The sequence below is a fragment of the Mauremys reevesii genome, linkage group 11 (assembly GCF_016161935.1).
Source record: "Mauremys reevesii isolate NIE-2019 linkage group 11, ASM1616193v1, whole genome shotgun sequence".
Taxonomy (NCBI): domain Eukaryota; kingdom Metazoa; phylum Chordata; order Testudines; family Geoemydidae; genus Mauremys; species Mauremys reevesii.
In genome coordinates, this window is record NC_052633.1 from 36928096 (window position 1) to 36947557 (window position 19462).

At 40.9% G+C, this 19462-nt stretch overlaps 1 protein-coding gene across 3 annotated transcripts in view; it reads left to right on the plus strand.

The window, feature by feature from the left end:
* CHN1 (chimerin 1) overlaps window positions 1-19462 on the plus strand; it is a 145020-nt gene that overhangs the window by 36755 nt on the left and 88803 nt on the right. For all 3 annotated transcript variants that reach the window (XM_039495872.1, XM_039495871.1, XM_039495874.1), the window contains exons 5-6: window positions 7439-7470; window positions 8666-8779. In XM_039495872.1, coding sequence (XP_039351806.1) covers window positions 7439-7470; window positions 8666-8779 — 146 coding nt within the window. The remainder of the gene's footprint in view (window positions 1-7438; window positions 7471-8665; window positions 8780-19462) is intronic.

A 19462-nucleotide genomic window follows, 5' to 3' on the forward strand; every position in this document is an offset into this window, starting at 1 on the left:
GAATCTTCTAAGTAATTGAATAGTTCTGCTTTATAAGTAATTTTATAAATATTAGGAAGAGAATCCCAGTCCAAAGACTATCAGAGGTTAGGGGGAGGGAGTAATACGTAATTTGGTATGGTATTAATTGTGTTATTCCTCTTGTTGAAATAAGCAGGACAATTAAAGAAAAAAGTACTTGGCAAAGAGTAATTGGAAATCACACCATAAATAATGTTTGTTCAAGGTGCAAAGGCACATGCTGCTACAAGAGATAATGTAGAGAGACATTACCAGCAAATAACCCAGTAACTTGAAAATGGTTCTAAAATACTTCGACTATCCATTGTAACTCTGCTGAGGTCAATGGGGTTACACTGGGGTAATGCCAGGATAAAGGACTGGAGAATCAGCCCTTGTTTTTTGGTCATGTGATGGTGTAGCACAGCTGAGGTCTTTTGAGTGGAAAAATAGCATTGAGGGTTAGTGCTGTAAATACTTAAGGATCTTTGAATTCTACATCAGATTCATACTGTGATTATAATATAAAATTTGGGTGCATTGTCCAAAGCATATTGTGGTTGCCTCTCTGGGCTGTGTGTGTGTGCACGTGTGTGTGCATGAATATATATGTATAGTTAGAATCTGTCTTCAGGGCACCACTTGCTGTCACAGCAGGGCACCTCACAATGAATTTAAAATAATCATATGTGAAAGGCTATCAAGCCAGCCAAATGATTGAGTTAATTAAAATTACTGCCCTTTTTCGCCTCATAGTAAGACTCCATCCTAATCTTGTGCTAATTGCTAACAAGCCTGATTGAGCAGCATCTCTAAATACCCTTGTCAAAGCAGCCTCTGTGGGTAGCTAAGAAGCATTTGATCACACTGAATGGGGGTATTTAATGTAACTTGTTAAATTTGATCTCAAAGACGAGTTCATATGAACGAGATTCACCTTGGGTGACTTCCCAAGACACCGAGGACATTTCAGAATGACACAATCAAGTGTGAGGCACATGCCATGTCTACACCATTTATCCATTCACCCACTTCAGTTTTATTAGCCATACACCAAAGTTTAGGGGAAAAAATAGAAACAAAACCAGAGCAGGACCAGAGTGACTTGTGTGTTCAGTGCCTAGCACAGTGGGGCCTAAATCCTTCCTGGACTCTCTGGGCACTACTACAGTACAAACAATAATAACTGATGACAAATACCACATGGGTACCACTGTTATTTTCCATTGTAAGTACAGGGGAAAGTGTGCTATCTTTCATACTACAGTGTAGTAACTGTGGGTAAAGGCTGACTTTTTTTTTTCCCGGTACTATTTAGAACTGTGTGAATAACTGATTTTTCAGATCACTGGCAGTTCAAAAAAATAAAATAAAATAAATTCTGTTTGGGTCAAACAAGAAAAAAAAAAGTCCAGAATTTCCAGCACACTGAAAAAGGCATTTCGTTTTGGGCGTAGAACCTATCATGTCATTCTCACATTCTCTTTCTGGCCCAATGACTATTTGAGTGTTTTATAGAAAGTGGAACAGCTTCAATAGGAGAGACTGGGAGAGATCTATCCCGGAATCCCCTGTAGCCTGGTGGTTAGGCCACTTACCTCTGTGGGGGACACCTGGATTCCAGTCTCTGCTTCAGTGAATATTTAATTAGTTATACAAAGTGGGACACCTTCAACAGAAAACATTGAGAAACCCCCAACACCGGCATACCCCATCACCCAGAACACTCACCTAAGATGCAGGAGACCTTGGTTCAAGTCCCTGCTCCAGAGCATCCCCATCATGCTGAAATCCTCTTGGTAATATAGCCCAAGACACCGAAATGTTTCTTTTTGATTATATGATTCATTTAAACATTTCTGAAGTTTTCTTTTTTTTTCATTTTTGACTATTTGAAATTGTCAAAATGGACATGTATTCGCAGAATGTTTGTCTTCCCAAAGCTGCATTTTTTGGAGGAAAAAAATTTTTGGCTGAAAGTTTTTGCCTAGATATAGAACTGACATAAAAAGTCTTTGCTAATACAAGAATCGACTTTTATGAACCCTGTACAAACCATCACTATGATTATTGAAATAAGGCAATTTACAAACTACTCTCAAAAAATTCTGAAACTCAAGGAAATTTACACTGACATTTACTTGGATGCAATAAAAAATGAAGCAGTTGGGGACACATCTTATGCCTCATGTTAAATAAAATTTTCAATTTTAGTGGCCCCCAAATACTGCAAAAAGCAAAAGACATTATGCGGAGATGGGGCACAGCTGAACTGACCTTTCCAGCAAGAATAGATTTAATTAAAATGATCATTCTCCCTCAGCTGCTTCATTTTATTATGGCAATATCCATATTTCATCTCGGACAGTAAGTGGCTCCAATCTTGGAAGGCATGATTTTGCTTCCTTACATGAGGAGTGAAAATAAGCATTATGAAACTCCATAATGGAAAGCAAAAAGGAGGGTTAAACTTACCAAATCTGTATAGTTACTTTGACAGCTAACTTTAGCGCTCTCTGGATCTGTATTGACCAGGATGACATACGTGGTGACTCAGAGAAAATAGTGTTGCAGAAACTTTGTGGTATCAAAAGAAACTTTGCAAAAGATCATGGCAAGGTCAAACAGTGCTTCCAGTTCTGATGCATTTAATGGCAATATCAACAACTAAATTATGAAAAATGCTAGGTGCTGACTAAAGAGATATGCCTATGGGGAAACCTTTATGATAATACTCATAGAAAACATTGCAGAAAATAAGAGGCATATAATATTCTGACCTGTGTTATATACACAGAGGGGGAGGGATAGCTCAGTGGTTTGAGCATTGGCCTGCTAAACCCACGGTTGTGAGTTCAGTCCTTGAGGGGGCCATTTAGGGATTGGGACAAAAATCTGTCTGGGGATTGGTCCTGCTTTGAGCAGGGGGTTGGACTAGATGACCTCCTGAGGTCCCTTCCAACTCTGATATTCTATGATTCTATGACTTGGCCTACAGTAATGCATACAAATCAACTCTATTCTAAAGGCACAATCCAGGTGCTGCTAAAGTCAATAGAAAGACTTCCTTTGATTTCAGTGGGAGTTGGGTCAGGCCCCATGTGAATACGTTCAAAATAAACAACCACAAAAAATACAATAGAATGGGGTAAGGAGACAACATGGGAGGTTATAAAGAAACAGGCATGTAAATTAGGTGGGCTCAGTTTATCTCCAATCCTGAATGGGTTCCCATTGTGCTAGATGCTGTACAAACACACAGTGAAAGGTAGCCCCTGTCCAAAGAGCTTGCAGTCTAATTGAAGAAAAGTGGATGTGACAGTCTGAAGGAGTGAGGGCAGCCAGGCCCAGGTTCAGAGAAATGGTAATTTCTCCTTTTAATGTATCATCCAGAAAAGTCAAGTCCCACACCCGTTCTGAGTGCCTGTAGTTACTCTCTAGCTGAGTTTTTCTTTCACAGTTTGCTCTAATCTTCTGCCACTTCACATTCTCATCTTGTTTGCACACTCAGATTTTATTGTGATTTGGATATTTTCTTGGAGTGCCATATTGGCCATTAATCCCATGACAGGCATCTAAGTTTTTTAAAGTTACTTATACACAGTTTTTATGCACAGTATTGCAGTGTGTGTGTGTTTAATGCTTTCATCTTGTCTACTTTCATATTGTTTCTAATGTATAAAATGAAGTGGTTTGCTTGGCAGGAGGAGGGAAATTAGGACCTGATCCTACAAAGTTTTATGCATGTGTTTGCCTTTAGGCATGTGAGTAGTCCAACTCAGAACAATGGGACTACTTGCATGACTAAAGTCAAGCATGTCTTTGCAGAATAGGGGCTTAATTTTGCTTCTCTGGTAATATAGGCTTTCTGTTGTAATCTAGTCAGAAGTATAAAGCAAGTTGCAAGGCTGTGGTTACATAAGTCAACTCCTGTTTCTTCTATTATAAGTTGTATTCTACATCTAAATTAATATATATGCACCAATGATTATAAAGGAAAATGCACACTTTAAAACGTTATTGATCACTTCAATAATGAACACTGATTTTCTAAATTGATCAACCATCAGAATTGCTCTTTATTTCCTGTGACTAAGGAAGGATTGTTGTTGCTAGACTCTGTATCATATTTAATTTTTGACATCTCAGACTTTTAAAGATCCCATTTAAATGCCATCTCAACAGCAAGGGCGAAATATTTATTTTAGTTTGCTTGACATTTCCCTGAAAAGATGTGAGGATGAAACTGAAGCGGAAATAAACTGTGAATGTTTTACACTTGATTATAGGTGGATCATCAATGACTGCAATGGTTAAGGTTGCATAACTGTTGAATTCAAAGCCCAAAAGATTTCCCAGTTCCATAGTCAGAGGAATGATGGGGTTAAGGCACTGCATTGGGATGTGGGGGTACGTCTACACTACGGGATTATTCCGAATTTGCATAAACCGGTTTTGTAAAACAGATTTTATAAAATCGGGTGGAGCGCGGCCATACTAAGCACATTAAATCGGTGGTGTGCGTCCATGGTCCGTGGCTAGCGTCGATTTCTGGAGCGTTGCACTGTGGGTAGCTATTCCCTAGCTATCCCATAGTTCCCGCAGCCTCCCCCGCCCCTTGGAACTTCCGGGTTGAGATCCCAGTGCCTGATGGGGCAAAAATCATTGTCGCGGGTGGTTCTGGGTAAATGTCGTCAGTCACTCCTTCGTCTGGGAAAGCAACGGCAGACAAGCATTTCGCGACTTTTTCCCCTGGATTGCCCTGGCAGATGCCATAGCATGGCAATCATGGAGCTTGTTTTGCCGTTTGTGACTCTCACCGTATGTGTACTAGATGCCGCTCACAGAGGCGATTCAGCAGCGCTACACAGAAGCATGCTTTTGCTTTTGCATGACAGCAGAGATGGTTACTAGCCATATTGCACCATCCAAACCCTTCCATAAATTGGAACTGAGGATGATCATGGCTACCAGTCCTTTTGTACCATTTGCTGCTAGTGCCCCGGCCAATCAGCCAGGGGCGCAAAAGCCAAGATTGGTTACTAGCCATATTGCACCTTCCATCGCTTTTGTACCATTAGCTGCTGTCATAAGTGCCCTGGCCGATCAGCCAGGGGCGCAAAAGCAAAATTGGGAATGACTCCTGAGTCAATCCCTCCTTTTTGGTATCTAAAAATAGAATCAGTGCTGCCTAATATAGGCAAGTGTGCTAGAGAACCACCGTATCATAGAACCAGAGAGCACAGCTGCTCTGTGTCAGAGCCTGCAGAAATTATCTGTATGCTATTCACAGGGGTGCTCCTGTAACAACCCCACCTGTTGATTCCGTTCTTCCCCCAGCCTTTCTTGGCTACCGTAGCATTGTCCCCTCACTTGTGTGATGAATTAATAAAGAATGCAGGAATAAGACACACTGACTTGTTAGTGAGAAATGAGTGGAAGGCAGCCTCCAGCTGCTATGATAGTCCAGACAGGACATTAAGCAGTGTGTAGGAGAGAAGCCCAGCATCCCACTGCTAGTCCAGGGGCAACTGAATCTTTTCTTTACACATGAAGGGTGGGGGCTGATGGAGCTCAGCCCCCTGTTGCTATGATGAGGATGGTTACCAGCCATATTGCACCATCCATCCACCAGAAAAAATTAGGGCCAATAGGCTGATGACGAGGACGGTTACCAGTCCTTTTGTACCATCAGCTGAGGCTGATCATGAGGATGGATTTCCAGCTTTTTGCACGATCAGCTGATGCTGATGATGAGGATGGATTTCCATCATATTGTACCATCAGCCGCCCATGGCGGGGGGGGGGGAGCAAGGATGTTGGTGTTGAGTGCTGCACTATCGCGTCTATCTGCAGCATTCAGTAAAGATAGGGTGACATGTAAAAGAGTCAGAGGATTGTTTTACCTTTCGCTTCTGGGAGTGGGTGGAGGGTGGGTGAGTAGATTGCCAAGCTATGCCCTGACCCGCGGACACTGTGTTTGACCCTAGAAGCATTTGGAGCTCAGCCAAGAATGCAAATAATTTTCGGAGGCTGCAGGAACTGTGGGATAGCTTCAGTCCTCCAGTCCATGAGCATCCATTTGATTCTTTGGCTTTCCGTTACGCTTGTCACGCTGCAGTGCGCTGAGTCCCTGCTATGGCGTCTGTCTGGAGATTTTTAAAAAAGGATTCTGAATTTCATCTTCTGTAACGGAGCGCTGATAGAACGGATTTGCCTGCCCTTACAGCGATCACATCTGCATGGTCCATGCGGGAGCTCTTTTTTTAGTTTGATTTCGGACTGCATCGCCACCCGTGCTGATCGGAGCTCCACGCTGGGCAAACAGGAAATATTCAAAAGTTCGCGGGGCTTTTCCTGTTTACCTGACCACTGCATCCGAGTTCAGATTGCGGTCCAGAGCGGTCACTGGTGCACTGTGGGATAGCTCCCGGAGGCCAATACCGTCGATCAGCGTCCACACTAACCCTAATCCGATATATTAATACCGATACTGGCGTTACTCCTCTCGTTAGGGAGGAGTACAGAAACCGGTTTAAAGAGCCATTAAAATCGATATAAGGTGCCTCCTAGTGTGGACGGTTGTGGCGTTAAATCGGTTTTACGCTCCTAAAACCGATTTAAACGCCTAGTGTAGACCAGGCCTGAGAGAGCTGGGTTCAATTTCCCAACTCTGCAACAGGCATCCCAGGTAAATTGCTTTTCTCAGTGCCTTGTCTGTAAAATGGGGCTAATGATACTCCTTTTCTGCCACCCTTTGTCTGTGTGCACATTTAGATCGTCAGCTGTTTGGGGCAGGGACTGTTTCGTACTATTTGCAACTAGTACAAAAATTGGTGGGGCCTCTAAGTGCTATTTTAATACACAAATATGAAAGTTTTGGGTGCACAAGAACTGCAAGATGTGTATAATAACATTTCATTTACCACTGAAATGTAACCACCTCTCAGATGAAATATGGCAGTGGTTTAACAGTACACAGCAACACTTCTAGCAACTTTAGAAGAGGAAGATGACTTATAAATTGAAGATTTTTAAAAAATGTGTTTCTAGATTATCACACGTACTTATACCAAGAAAAAAATGGCACGTATCATTTAAAAAAAAATTCAATTTGGGCATATAGTAGTTGGACAACGTTACTAATGTGGCTTAGAAAAGCATCAGCATGCGCGTGGTTTCAAGAGACACTCTCCGTTTTAGCATTTAAATAGGCTGCTTCCTCAGCTTGTGTTTAGATTGTTGGACCTTTCAGTGTCTCTTCTTACACTATACCCACTGGAAAAGTACTGTAGTGCTGAGTGATTCTTGTCCTTTCCCTTCAGATATGCTATATGTTCTCTCCTGTTTTTTAAAAAGTTGTTATATACAAGGTGTTCATTATGTGCCATCTTTTCTGAAAGTAAAATATTTAAAATGTTGTTTGTTTTTTCAATAGGTAGAGAACAGACCCAAATATTATGGAAGAGAGTAAGTAATGTGCTGCTGTGAATCACTGAGTCTAATGTGAGTGGGTTTAGTTCATGGTCAGTGTTGAATAAAGGTGCCGCAAGTGCACCTCATGGCCTTTTCATCGCCTCTGTGTGTTTAAAGCACAGGCATGTGGGATTAGCTGTGCTAACACTTCTAATTTGCAAAGTGGTGACTCTGCAATAGCCTGCCCTCTTGGCTGTTCAGCATGCTGGGTGTGGGACCTTGCCAAGGTTATGCATTCCATTTTGATGGGTACATCTTGAGTGATCACTGTGAAATTGTGCTCTGCCCTGTTTCTGCCAGTCTGCTCATTCGGCATGTACAGCAAAGAACTTTCCTCCACTTAATCACACTACTCTTGCTTTCCTGCAAACTCTAATGTGGGTATGGCATTTTGCCCACCTCACATAACCCCTGCAGTTTCAGTTGGATACGGTATTCTTCAGTTCAGCATTATCTAGGAAAATATAGTGCTGCTGTGCTTCATGTGGTTGGTTGGTTCACCCCAAAGGTGATGGTGCTGCAGTGAGTGTATGTGTGTGTAAAAATCTCTTTGGGGCCATTTGAAATGCCATTTGCTATAAAAATGCACATTATCATTTGTATTTATTTGTCCTCTATTTCACTGCATTAAGCAACGATTGTTCTGTTTAGCACGGAGAATGAAAGCAAATTGTATGTTTGTGTTTATTTTGGTATCAGTGCATGTAAATTTTGCACTTTGTTATGCAGATTAATAGTCAGATTAAATGGATCCCTTGAGCCCCTGGCAAACTAGCAGACTGTCCCTCAGTATTGGCAAGTGTGAGTACCCCTAGCATAGAATATTAAGCTAATGGGAAACATGGATATTTGTCCATTAAACTAATGTAAGATATCCATGTTATGAAAAGAATGCGCTTGTTCTGTAATGAGTGTTCTTCCCATGCTGTCTGTTAAGTGATTTTGACAACTAAAGCCTACCAGCCGCAAATAATCATGCTGGCCAAATGCCAAGCAGAGAGAGAAATTAACATAATGAATAGGTTCCTGCTAATTACTGTAGTTTTTATGGAAGCTTCTTCTAAAAAGCCACTTTTTTGTTTTTGTTTTTGTTTTTCCTTAAAATCAAACAAAGGTGTGGTCTAAAATTGAAAAACAGTGTGTTTTGAAACAGCTTTGATTGCTAATAAAAATGAGTTTTGTTTGTTAGATTCCATGGTATGATCTCAAGAGAAGAAGCCGACCAGTTATTAAGTGTTGCAGAGGGAAGTTATCTCATTCGTGAAAGCCAACGGCAACCAGGAACCTACACTTTGGCATTAAGGTTGGTAATTACTATTTTATTTTAAAAGTTATAGAATATTTGTTAATATCTCATTATGGTGTTAAGATGAACTATTATTTAATTCCTTTATAGAATTTTTTGTAATAGTGACCATTTAATGATGTATTTTTGTGGCGGGGTTACTGTTCAGTATCTTCAAAGTACAGTACTTTAAATCTTTCAGTGAGAGATTAATGTCTTGGATTTGAAATACTGGTATAACTGTCTATGGACGATTGGTTTTAGATTTTCCCTCCTCCTCTCTTTTCCCACTGCCCTTCGGTTGTGTCCGTAGATGCCACATCTGGATATTGAAAATGGAAGTGGAGAAGAATTAGAAAGTTCCTCTGTGAACCCATGTGACTAAACCCAACCTTGTATCAAGATTGGTGACCTGTTGTAGGAGAGTAACTGGCTGTCCTCCAGTGAATCATGATATTACTCATACCGCCTGTGTGCCAGCCTAATCTGGCCTGTGAACTAGTGTCTATCCTTGAACAGTTATGTGCCAACTGGGTGTGAATGAATGCCACCACTTCTATACAGCTATGAAAACTCAATCTGATTGTTTCCTAACTGAAATAGTTACAGAATGACTTTATAGTATCTTTTACAATTTTTTAGCTTTGTCATTTTATTGTTCTCAGAGATAGTATGTGAAATGAATTGACTCTTCAGCTCTACATAGTTTAACTGAGTATGGCCAAGATCCAGGAAAACATTTAAGCATATGCTTAACTTTAAGCACACGAGTAATCCTTCAGTAAGACTGCTCATATTAAAAGCAGGCCAATGTGTTTTTAGATCAGCACCAGCTTTTCCATATCAGTGGTCACACATGGTTTTTCTCATTATGACTGTACAGCTGAAAAGATTCTGAATTAGATAAGAGAAAACAAATCTTGCAAATCTGAGTTTTAATTAATTTCACTCTAAGGTACTGTAAAGTGTTTTCCCTTTACTTCTTTAGTAGCTTTGGGTCCAGTACTGTAAACTGTACTCACATTGAAGCCGATAGTAAGCACTACTCAATGGGACTGGTCATGTGAGCAAGCGCTATGCAGTGTGAGGAAGGGTTGCAGAATTAGGCCCTTAGTTATGTTGATTCCTGCATCCCAAGTTTCACAGAGGGGAATGGAGAGCAACATGGATTATGGGCTTACGTTTTCCAGGATACTTGTTGTATTGATGTTAGATGGTCTGCCAGTCTGACCTGGAGGTACGTGCCGTCCTGACCCCAAATATGGCAGTCAGATAGGAAGCATGTCAGTGAGACCCACCAGCCAGACCTGAATATTTTTAGCAATGGAACCTCTGTTTTTGCCCTTGCATTACTTCCAACCACTCTATACAGACACAGTGTATAGGAAGCCTCGACAAAGCTAGGTTATGCATTGCCCACATGGTCTTTCCAAACCTGAATCTGTCACTCCATGGAGCCAAATGTCACTATTTCTATTGAAAAAGAGCCCTCCAAATCTACAAAGGAGGAGACAAGATTTCCCCTTAATTCTGACCTGTATATCTGATGAGACACCTGACATGCAGCTCTTCCAAGTACTGTACATATTTAAAGGGACACTGAGAGATTGAGAGTCAAAATTTGATCCTCTGTTGTTTTTTTAAGCTGTCCCACTTCGTGTTGTGGATTTTTTTTAGCATCACCATTCGATAACAAGAACTGCAACCATTTCATAATCTCAGCTCTTCAGTGAGACAAGCCAACAAATAATGCTGTTTGCTGCTGTGCATAAGCACGCATACAGCACAAGCATACAATGTACAGGTTGCTCCATCCTTCTCTGTCCTTATCATGTTTGTTCTTGCAAACAAACTGATAATAGATTCAAGTTGATGAGACTCCTGCTCTCTAAAGAACAGGATACTTTTGAATTGCAGTCTCTGCCTAGCCATGTTCTTATGAGCTCGTAAGAATAAAATAATACACACAGTGGAAAACAGTATGATGTATGAGTTATCACATCACAAACAAACTCCTGGCCCAAAAAACTGTCTCTCTTTGGTTAGTCATTCTTGCATTGTACTCCTCCAAAAAGGAGGAATTTTAAGAGAGTTATTTGGATACATTAACTAGTGAGTCGGTTAGTGGGTATTTAAAACAAACACACACACAAACTGTTTTCCAGACATTCCATCTTCTCATACCAGATTTCTAAATATTCTAGCAAGAAACAGAGAGACACTTTGCTTCCAAAATTTGTAATCTACTGTTGTTCTCTACAAAAGTTAAAACTGATGAATTGTAGTTCCTCTGGAGCAAATATAGGATACCAAACTGAAAAAAATATGGTGAAATATCAGTAAATACCCACAGGTTTCACAAAGAAACTTATCCAGCAAATGTTTGTCTTTAGGACATGCTGGACATCTGGAAGAACAATGGCAATTAATAAACGTATTGTACAACAAAAATAGATATATGGCTGAAATATTGATATCCTGGAATAATACACTGGGGTGAATGCGTTTTCTTAGAAAAAATTACTTTATTTACATTTTAAAAAATAGACTGTAGGTAAGATACTTGTCTTTGCAGTAATATGATTCTAACAGTAACATGAATTGACATTTATATTGATTCACATGTGTGAATACAGCGGTATTCACTGACTCCTTCCAGCCACTGCCCTGTAATAAAAATAAATTCAAAATGAAACAAACTGATGCAGGCCTTGTTTGAATGGCTGATCTAAGCAGAGAGAGATTCTGTCACTGAATTTTGTTCCTGCTCCTACAAAATGCACAGTGCCTTTGACCAGCAGGTGCTGAGGTTGCTGGGCACCTTGCATGATGATTCTTGGTGTGGCTTATTTTATTTGAAAATGAGTAATTTTTTTCCCAGGGTAACAGGTTGTACCTATATTTTAGATAGAGGGAAAAACATGATCCGGGCAATTAGAGATCTGTTAGTCTGACCTCAGTATTATGCAAGGTTTTAGCACAAATTGTGAAGGAAAGAATAATTAAATTCATAGAGGTAAAGGAGATGTAATGTAATATGGATTTACCAAAGGTAGATCATAACAGCCTAACATGATTTTCTTCTTTGAGAAAATAACTGATTTTTGAGATAAGGGCAGGACAGTAGATCTAATACACTTGAACTTCAGTAAAGCATCTGCTATGGAACCACATGGGAAATTATTGGTTAAATTAGGGAAGAGGTGGATCAGTACACGCATTGTAAGGTGGATAAGGAATTGGCTGAAGGGGAGAAGGCAATGGGTTGGACTGAAAGCTGAATTATCAGACTTGGGGAGATTACTAGTGGAGTTCCTCAAGGATCGGTCTCGGAACCAGTCTTATTCAACATTTTTGTTAATGACCTTGGGACAAAAAGTAGGAGTGTGCTAAAGAAATTTCCTGATTATACCAAGTTGGGAGGCATCATAGATACAGAGGAGGATTGGATGACCTTGAAGACTGGAGTAATAGGAATGGGATGAAATTCAATAGTACCAAGTGCAAAGTCTTGCTCTTAGGGGTAACAATAAGAATTTCTGCTACAAACTGGGGGATTATCAGTTGGAAGTGACAGAGGAGAGAGACCTGGGTGTGTGTCTCGATCCCAGGATGACTATGAGCCAACAATGTGATGCGGCTGTGAAAAAAGGCAAAAAAGTGATCTTGGGAGGTATCAGGCAAGGCATGTCCAGTAAAGATAAAGAATTAATTCCATTGTACAAGGCACTGGGAAGACCTCATCTGGAATACTGTGTACGATTCTGGTCACCTGTGTTCAAGAAAGATTAATTTAAATTGTAACAGGTGCAAAGAAGAGCTACTAGGATGATGAGGGGAATGGAGTGTCTGTTTTATGAGTGAAGATGGAAGAGCTTAGCTTGCTTAATCTACCAAAAAGAAGGCTGACCAAGAATATGATTGCTGTCTGTATACCTTATGGGAAGTAAATACCAGGGAGCGTGAAGAGCTATTTAAGCTAACAGATAACGTTGGCACAAGAACAAATGGATGTAAACTGCCCATGAACTGAAATTTCGTTTTTCTGCTGTCTTGGGAAAACGTTTAATATACCAGTTATAAAGAATGTTTTCAAATTATGGCCAGGCTGTATTTATGTAAGCGGTAATGTCAGTTGGATATAACATGGCAGGAAAATGCTCTTAGACCTCTTTAAATGCAGTAGTTTAATTTAAAGAAATTAGGATTTGGAATTATGCATTGAAATCTAAACATTGTACATCAGATGTCATTTTACTGTGATTAAGCATTCGCTTGACCATCCTGGTTTTACCAAGGAAAATGGCTTGTGATGTTGCTTTCCATTAGAGAAGCAAGTGATACCATATTATCCTATTCGTTGCTCTCACTTTAAAATGTGTGAAAGTGAATCCACACACTCTATCTCATATGCCATAGCTGAATATGAGTGCTTCAGACCTTTTTGGCAGCACTGTGTTTCCTACCCTTGGAGTTCCTAATGCTGCCAACATTTATTTTCCTTCCTAGAAGGAAGGAAGCAGCAGGCATATTCTTTCCATCAGCTGCAGGCAAGAGTTTTGCTCTTTGTTTCAGTTTTTTTCTCTCTGTTAGAAGATATTCATAGTATACCCATGTTTCCACTAAGTGTGGTTGTTGGCTTTGCTTACTAGTGTTTAACCCAATCCTTACCCTGTCACTGTGGTTACTATTACTGTTACTACTGTATTCTACTCTTATTTCAGCTTTGGGAATTTTGCTGTGCATACCTTGGTAGGTAAAGATAATTTTGCCTGTAAACTGTCAGAATTTTTTTATGGGACCACTTAATTTTTTGGCCATTGCTACAACGTCAGCATGAATGGTCAGCTTCATCTGCAGCCTGGAGGTGACTTTGATAGCTGTTGATCTATATTATGAATATCATTTCCCAGACCAGAAATGAGGAATGCCAGTGAGATGCATCTTTGCACAAAATCCTGCCCCCTTTGACAAGACTCCCATTGATTTCAGTGAGCTAGGATTTCACCTTCTATGTCTAACTCCATGATTCAGTTTGATCTTTTCCTACTAGTATCACAGGTGGACCCTTCAAGGGAGAGTGGTCCAGCCCATCTGTAATTAATTAGGCAGTGTCCTCTTGGGCCTCATGAGCATGGATCCTAGAAATCTGTTTGCAATGGAAAAATGTGGAAAAACACGAAATTTGCATTTTTACGGAGAATCTTTAGTTTTTACATTTTGTGAAAAAATAAAAACTTATATTAACTATTAAATACATTTTACTGAAAGTGCCAGTGTCATGTAGTCAATGCATGCAGCCTTCCCCTCTTGTGGATGATTTTTGAATGCACTTAAAATTTACATAGCTAAACATACTCAAGTAAACTGCTTCCAGCATATAGAGGTTACTCAAAGGCGTATAGTGCTCGGGTTTTAATGGATCTCAAATTTCACTTCAGCCTCCAGACATGAGTAATTAAAGTTATGAAAAGACAGTGAAAACTTCCCTAAAGATGGTGTCACTGTGTTTGGCAAGGAAAAAATTCCATGTTGATGGCAATGTGCTTTTCTGTACTGTATGCAGAGCGGCTTTAGATTATGTTCGAAGGCAGACAATTGTAGAACACATGGAAAACGCAGAACATAAACTGAATGAAAAGACATGAAAACAAGAGGCTGGGCCATTGACAATAGTAAAGAAATAGTAAAGAAACAGTGCACTGTGACTGGATCATTCCAGTGCATTAAAAAAAATTTTTTTCTGAAAATCTAGAAAACAGACAGAAGTAAGAAATACAAATTGCAATTCTATTAATTTTATTATAATGATTGATGGCACTGGTAGGCTTTGAACTTGCTTAAAAATAGTAAATATACCAATAAAACATTATGTTCAACTAATACCTATATATATTGTGGCTAGGGAAACTTAAGTTCAGTGTTTCATTTTAAACGTGGAAAAACAGTTTGTTTTTTATCAGAGAATTTTGGTTTTTTAATCACAAAAAACTAGGTCCCTGCTGATAAGGGATAGCTGGCTCCTATAAAGATCAATGAACAAGTGAGAGAAAGCAGCTCAGAGTCCAGAAAGGCTCTGAAAGGAACCCAGGGTGGCTGGGCAGACGGCCTGGGAAGGAGAGTGAAAGCTTCCGTGGGTTCCCTGGACAATAACAATGCTGAAAAACTGATTGAGATAACACTGGCTGACACTGTAGCAAGCTCTTAGAGAGGCAGATGTCAGCATTAGGACCCAGAGTTTAAGGAACTGGGAAGAGATGCAGCAACAGTGCAGAAACTAACATGGAGTCAGTGGGGACCTTGTTTGAAGGGAGGGACATGGAGGGGCGGGGGTATGAGAGGAAAGATAGTACATGGTTTAGGACATGGAACTCAGGAGACCTGAATTCAATTCCCTGTTTCAATTTACAAGTTTCTTTGTGACTTTGGGGAAGTCACTTAGTCTCTCTGTGCCTCAGTTCCAACTGTAAAATGGGGATCACAGCACTTTCCTACCTCACCGGGATGTTGAGAGGATAAACACATTAAAAATTGTGAGATGCTCAGATACTATGATGGTGAGGAACCATTTTTTTTATTCATGAATGTGGGTTTTTTTGGGGGGGGACAGACCTGAAGCCCCCAACATCCCCCACTGCACAGCTCTCGCCCCCTTTTCACCCCACTCTTTTCTGTACTGTTCTAACTCACACATTCCCTCCAACTGCTTAGACTCCCTTACTACTGCTCTGACCGTGCTCCATCTCCTCCAAAATTCCTTCCATCCTCCCCAATGCTTTGAGGCTCCTGCAACATTAAGATCCCTATTGCTCTGAGCCCCGCACCCACATCCTCTGCTGCTTGGAGCTCTCCTTCTTGCCATGGGAATGCACGGAGGAGTAGTGGGGAGGTGGTGGGTCTGTAAGGCGTGCATGTACCAGCTGGATGCAGGGATTGTCAGGAGCGTGGAGATGCATAGTCCCTAGTCCAGATCTGAGCCTAGTGTATGGAGGCTTGTCACATCCATCTGTAGCATAGGAGGCACAGAAAGGTGTGAAGTGACACATTGATCTCAATAAAATGTTCTCAGCTAAACCAGAACAATCCATGGGGATAGATTCAGCATGAAACAATAGCTCTGAGATGTGTGAACTGCTCTGTTAATTTAAGTGACCCTTAAATATGGGGAAAAATATAATTATGACTTGCTGCTGCCACTCAGAGTGTTGTTTCCTCCCACAAATTCTAAAGATAAGAATAAAAGTGAATGAAAGAAAATAGAATCATATAGAAACAATCCTGAAATGAAATCTGTTACATTTGAATAATGTTACAGGGTTGTCTCCTGAGCGCCTCCTCCTGGGTGCTGGCCCACTGCTTTCCCAAGCAACGTACAATGCAGGCCCCTTTCTTCCCAGCTTTGCCATTTTATTTTCTATGACAGAGTTATTAGATCCGGAACATTCTCTGCCCCAACCAGGCTTCGTACAGCTTTATACATGTCCTCACAAAGTCTTTTGCCTACCAGAGCTTGCTACAGTGTTCTCCAATGTTATCTCAATCAGTTTTTCAGCATTGTTATTGTCCAGAGAACGCATGGGAGCCTCCATGAATTTATCTAGTTCTTTTCTGAACCCTGTTATAGTCTTGGTCTTCACAACATTCTCTGGCAAGGAGTTCCACAGGTTGACTGTGCGTTGTGCGAAAAAAATACTTTCTTTTGTTTGTTTTAAACCTCCCCTCCCCAAGCCAGGAGCCTAGAGCCCCAGGGCCCCCCAAAGCTGGGAGCTGCACTGGGAGCCCCCCCTCACCCATAGACAGCCCCTAGCTACCCACTCCCTGCACCCTGAGCAGCTTTCAGCACTCAGGAGGTCCCCCCCCTTGAGTTATATTTTTGGTTGCGTCCCCCCACAGGCTGGGTGGCCTCCTAAGTGAGTCGGGGGGGGGTGTGTGGCGTTCTCTCTCTGGACCACGCTGTGCGGAGCTGGCTTGAGCCCCACCAGTTCTTCCCTCCCATAATAGAAGTAAAATTATGCCTGTGCCCAAGAGTCCCCTCTCAATCTTGCTGGGCCCTGGCGTTTTTATAGCATGTTGAGGGAGGCCTCAGCAAGAAAAACATCGAGAACCCCTGCTGTAGCATCTGTGAGGGTAGAGTCCTAATACATGTGTTATGGTCATGTGTTGCAGGTTTGGCGTTTATCTTCATGCTTCCTTTCTGGTTTTCAGAGGTTTAAAATTAGCCACTCTCCGCATTCTGGAAGGGCACAAAACACCATTGGGGCATTTAATACATAATTACTCTTGTAGAGTTGGTCTAAAAATTTTAAAGATCATGATAGAAGTTGAAAATTCAAAGTTTTTTCTGTTTCACAGGATTCAAAACACATTTTTATTTTTTTTAAAGTTTTCTGGGGAATTTTTTTTAATCAAAATCAAAATTTTAACCGAAATAAAAGCCATGGCCTCGGCCCTCTCATGGCTGCTTTGTACCTCTCCCATGCTGCAAAGCTGCTAAAGCACCATTGAATCTAGCCAGTCAGAGAATTATCCTTGTGTACAGAGAGTCCCAAGGTGTCCCCTGGTGACATAGGCCCAGCATAAGTCAAATGCAAGGGGTGTTCCTATGGAGAAAGTGGACATCTGGTGATTCACAATTGTCAGTAGAGCAGCTGGATATAAATCAGAGCAGCTTGAGGGGCCTCAATCACAGTAGTGTAAAATTTGGTGTAACATTCCCTGGCCCACTCCAGGGTTGGAGGAATGTAGAGATGGCTCAACACCACATTGGCCACATCCTTTCCAGGAGCCTGCACCAAGTGCCACTCAGGTGAACCAAAGAATCTCGCTCCTTGTATATAGAAATTCTGCCGGTTTCTTTTAGTCTGACTGGTGGACACTTGACCATCTGTGTTAATCTGAGTCATTGCCTTCCTCCTAAATTTGTGAAGCAAGATTCCCCTACAGAGAGAGAGAGAGAGAGAAAGAGAGTGTGTAGGAACAAGAGACCACCCACATCCCTTCTCATTCTGTTTCTAACTCCTCTGCTTATTCACACCTTGTCAGACTCTCATGACATGAGATGTTCAGATTCACTTCACTTCACACTAAAGATTTTTACTCATGAAACTCTGTGTAAAGAGATGGAGTATACTGTAAGCATTACAAATGTAGAGCAACCTTCCAAATCACTAGATAAGTAGACTTAAGACATGGGACTGTGTCCTCGAGTCCAGTCCACTACTATTGCAGGCAACATCCTTATATAACCCCATGCATAAATTTATCAAGGCAGTTGAGTTACACCAGGAATCAGTTTACCCCCATGTAGCCCAAATAAATCCATGCCAGATTCTTTGGAAACAGAGTGAACCATAATAGCAGGCCACATCCTTGTGTACAACCAAAATGCATAGAATGCCAATTGGGTGGTACGCAAAGGCTCTTCTTTGCACTGTCCTAATCCCAATGTTGCTCTCTTCTTGCTATTCCTTTTGTGCTCTCAGAATAGTCTGAGGAGAACTCTAACTTAGTCTGGCTGTAACAATGTGGGCTAAAAATATTAGACAACAATCAGTATTGCATAGGTGCATACTGGTATGTCCCCTTTTTCTCTTGTATGCCAGCAGCAGAGTGGGTGTTTGGTGTGTGAGTCCCGTGTAGAGATTCCAATCAGGCTGGAGCTCAGGCTCTGAGACCCATACCTTCCCTGAGCTTCAGAGCCTTAGTTCCAGCCCTAGCTGGAACGTCTGCATGACGCTTTTTAGCACCATAGCTCAAGACCAGGTCTGTAGACCTGGACTCTGATACTCACTGCTGCAGGGTTTTGTTGTTTGTTGTGTAGAAGTACCCTATGTGAGCTCTACAGCACCGTACAGTCACCTTGGCTCAGGGGTGATCCTAGTTTGTGTGGATTGGGTTTATGGCCACAATGGCTGCCCTACATCTAGTGATCTCACATCAGTAGTGTCTTTCAGCCAACAACCGCAGAGCCCGCATAATTAATTAAACCTCACAACTCCTGTAAGATAAATAGAACAAGACAAGATGAAATATGGGGTTTTAGGTTTTCTAACAAATATTTATTTCCTGTTCTAATAAGAGAGTGGACCAACAGTTTTCCCCCAAATAACCTTTACACATGAAGTTTCTCAGTTAGCTAGGAGATCTATAGGCTGTACTGAAATATGCTTTCCATTTTCATGGGGAGCTGTGTTTTGATTAGTCTTGATGATTACTTTCCTTCTTTGTTATTAGGTAGTTTGCATCTTTACTATTTTTGTTCCAGCTCGAGTACCCTTTTACATCCATACATGACGAAAATGCATATCTGCTTAAAACCTTTACTAAGGAAAACAAATATGTCATAGTTTGTCTCAAGGGTAGAAATGAATTCACAGGACAGAAGAAAATGAATAAGTAAATGCATTTTTACCCATGTTTTACAAATATTACTAGCAGGAGCAAATCGTAGCCTATATATTGGAGTCTGTATGCAAGAATAAAAGTGTTATAACATACATTGTAATGGAAATGAGATATTCCTAATGGATGAAAAGACCTGGAAATTCCTAATTAATTCCTAGCGGTTTTAGATTTGCTTTTAAATGTCAGCAAAACAGTAGGTCCATGCTTAATGCCAAGACCTAGAGCAAATGATGATAACAATAAGACATCACTCACAATGTAGATTTTTGTGATTGAAAGCTTGTTTAATAATTAGGA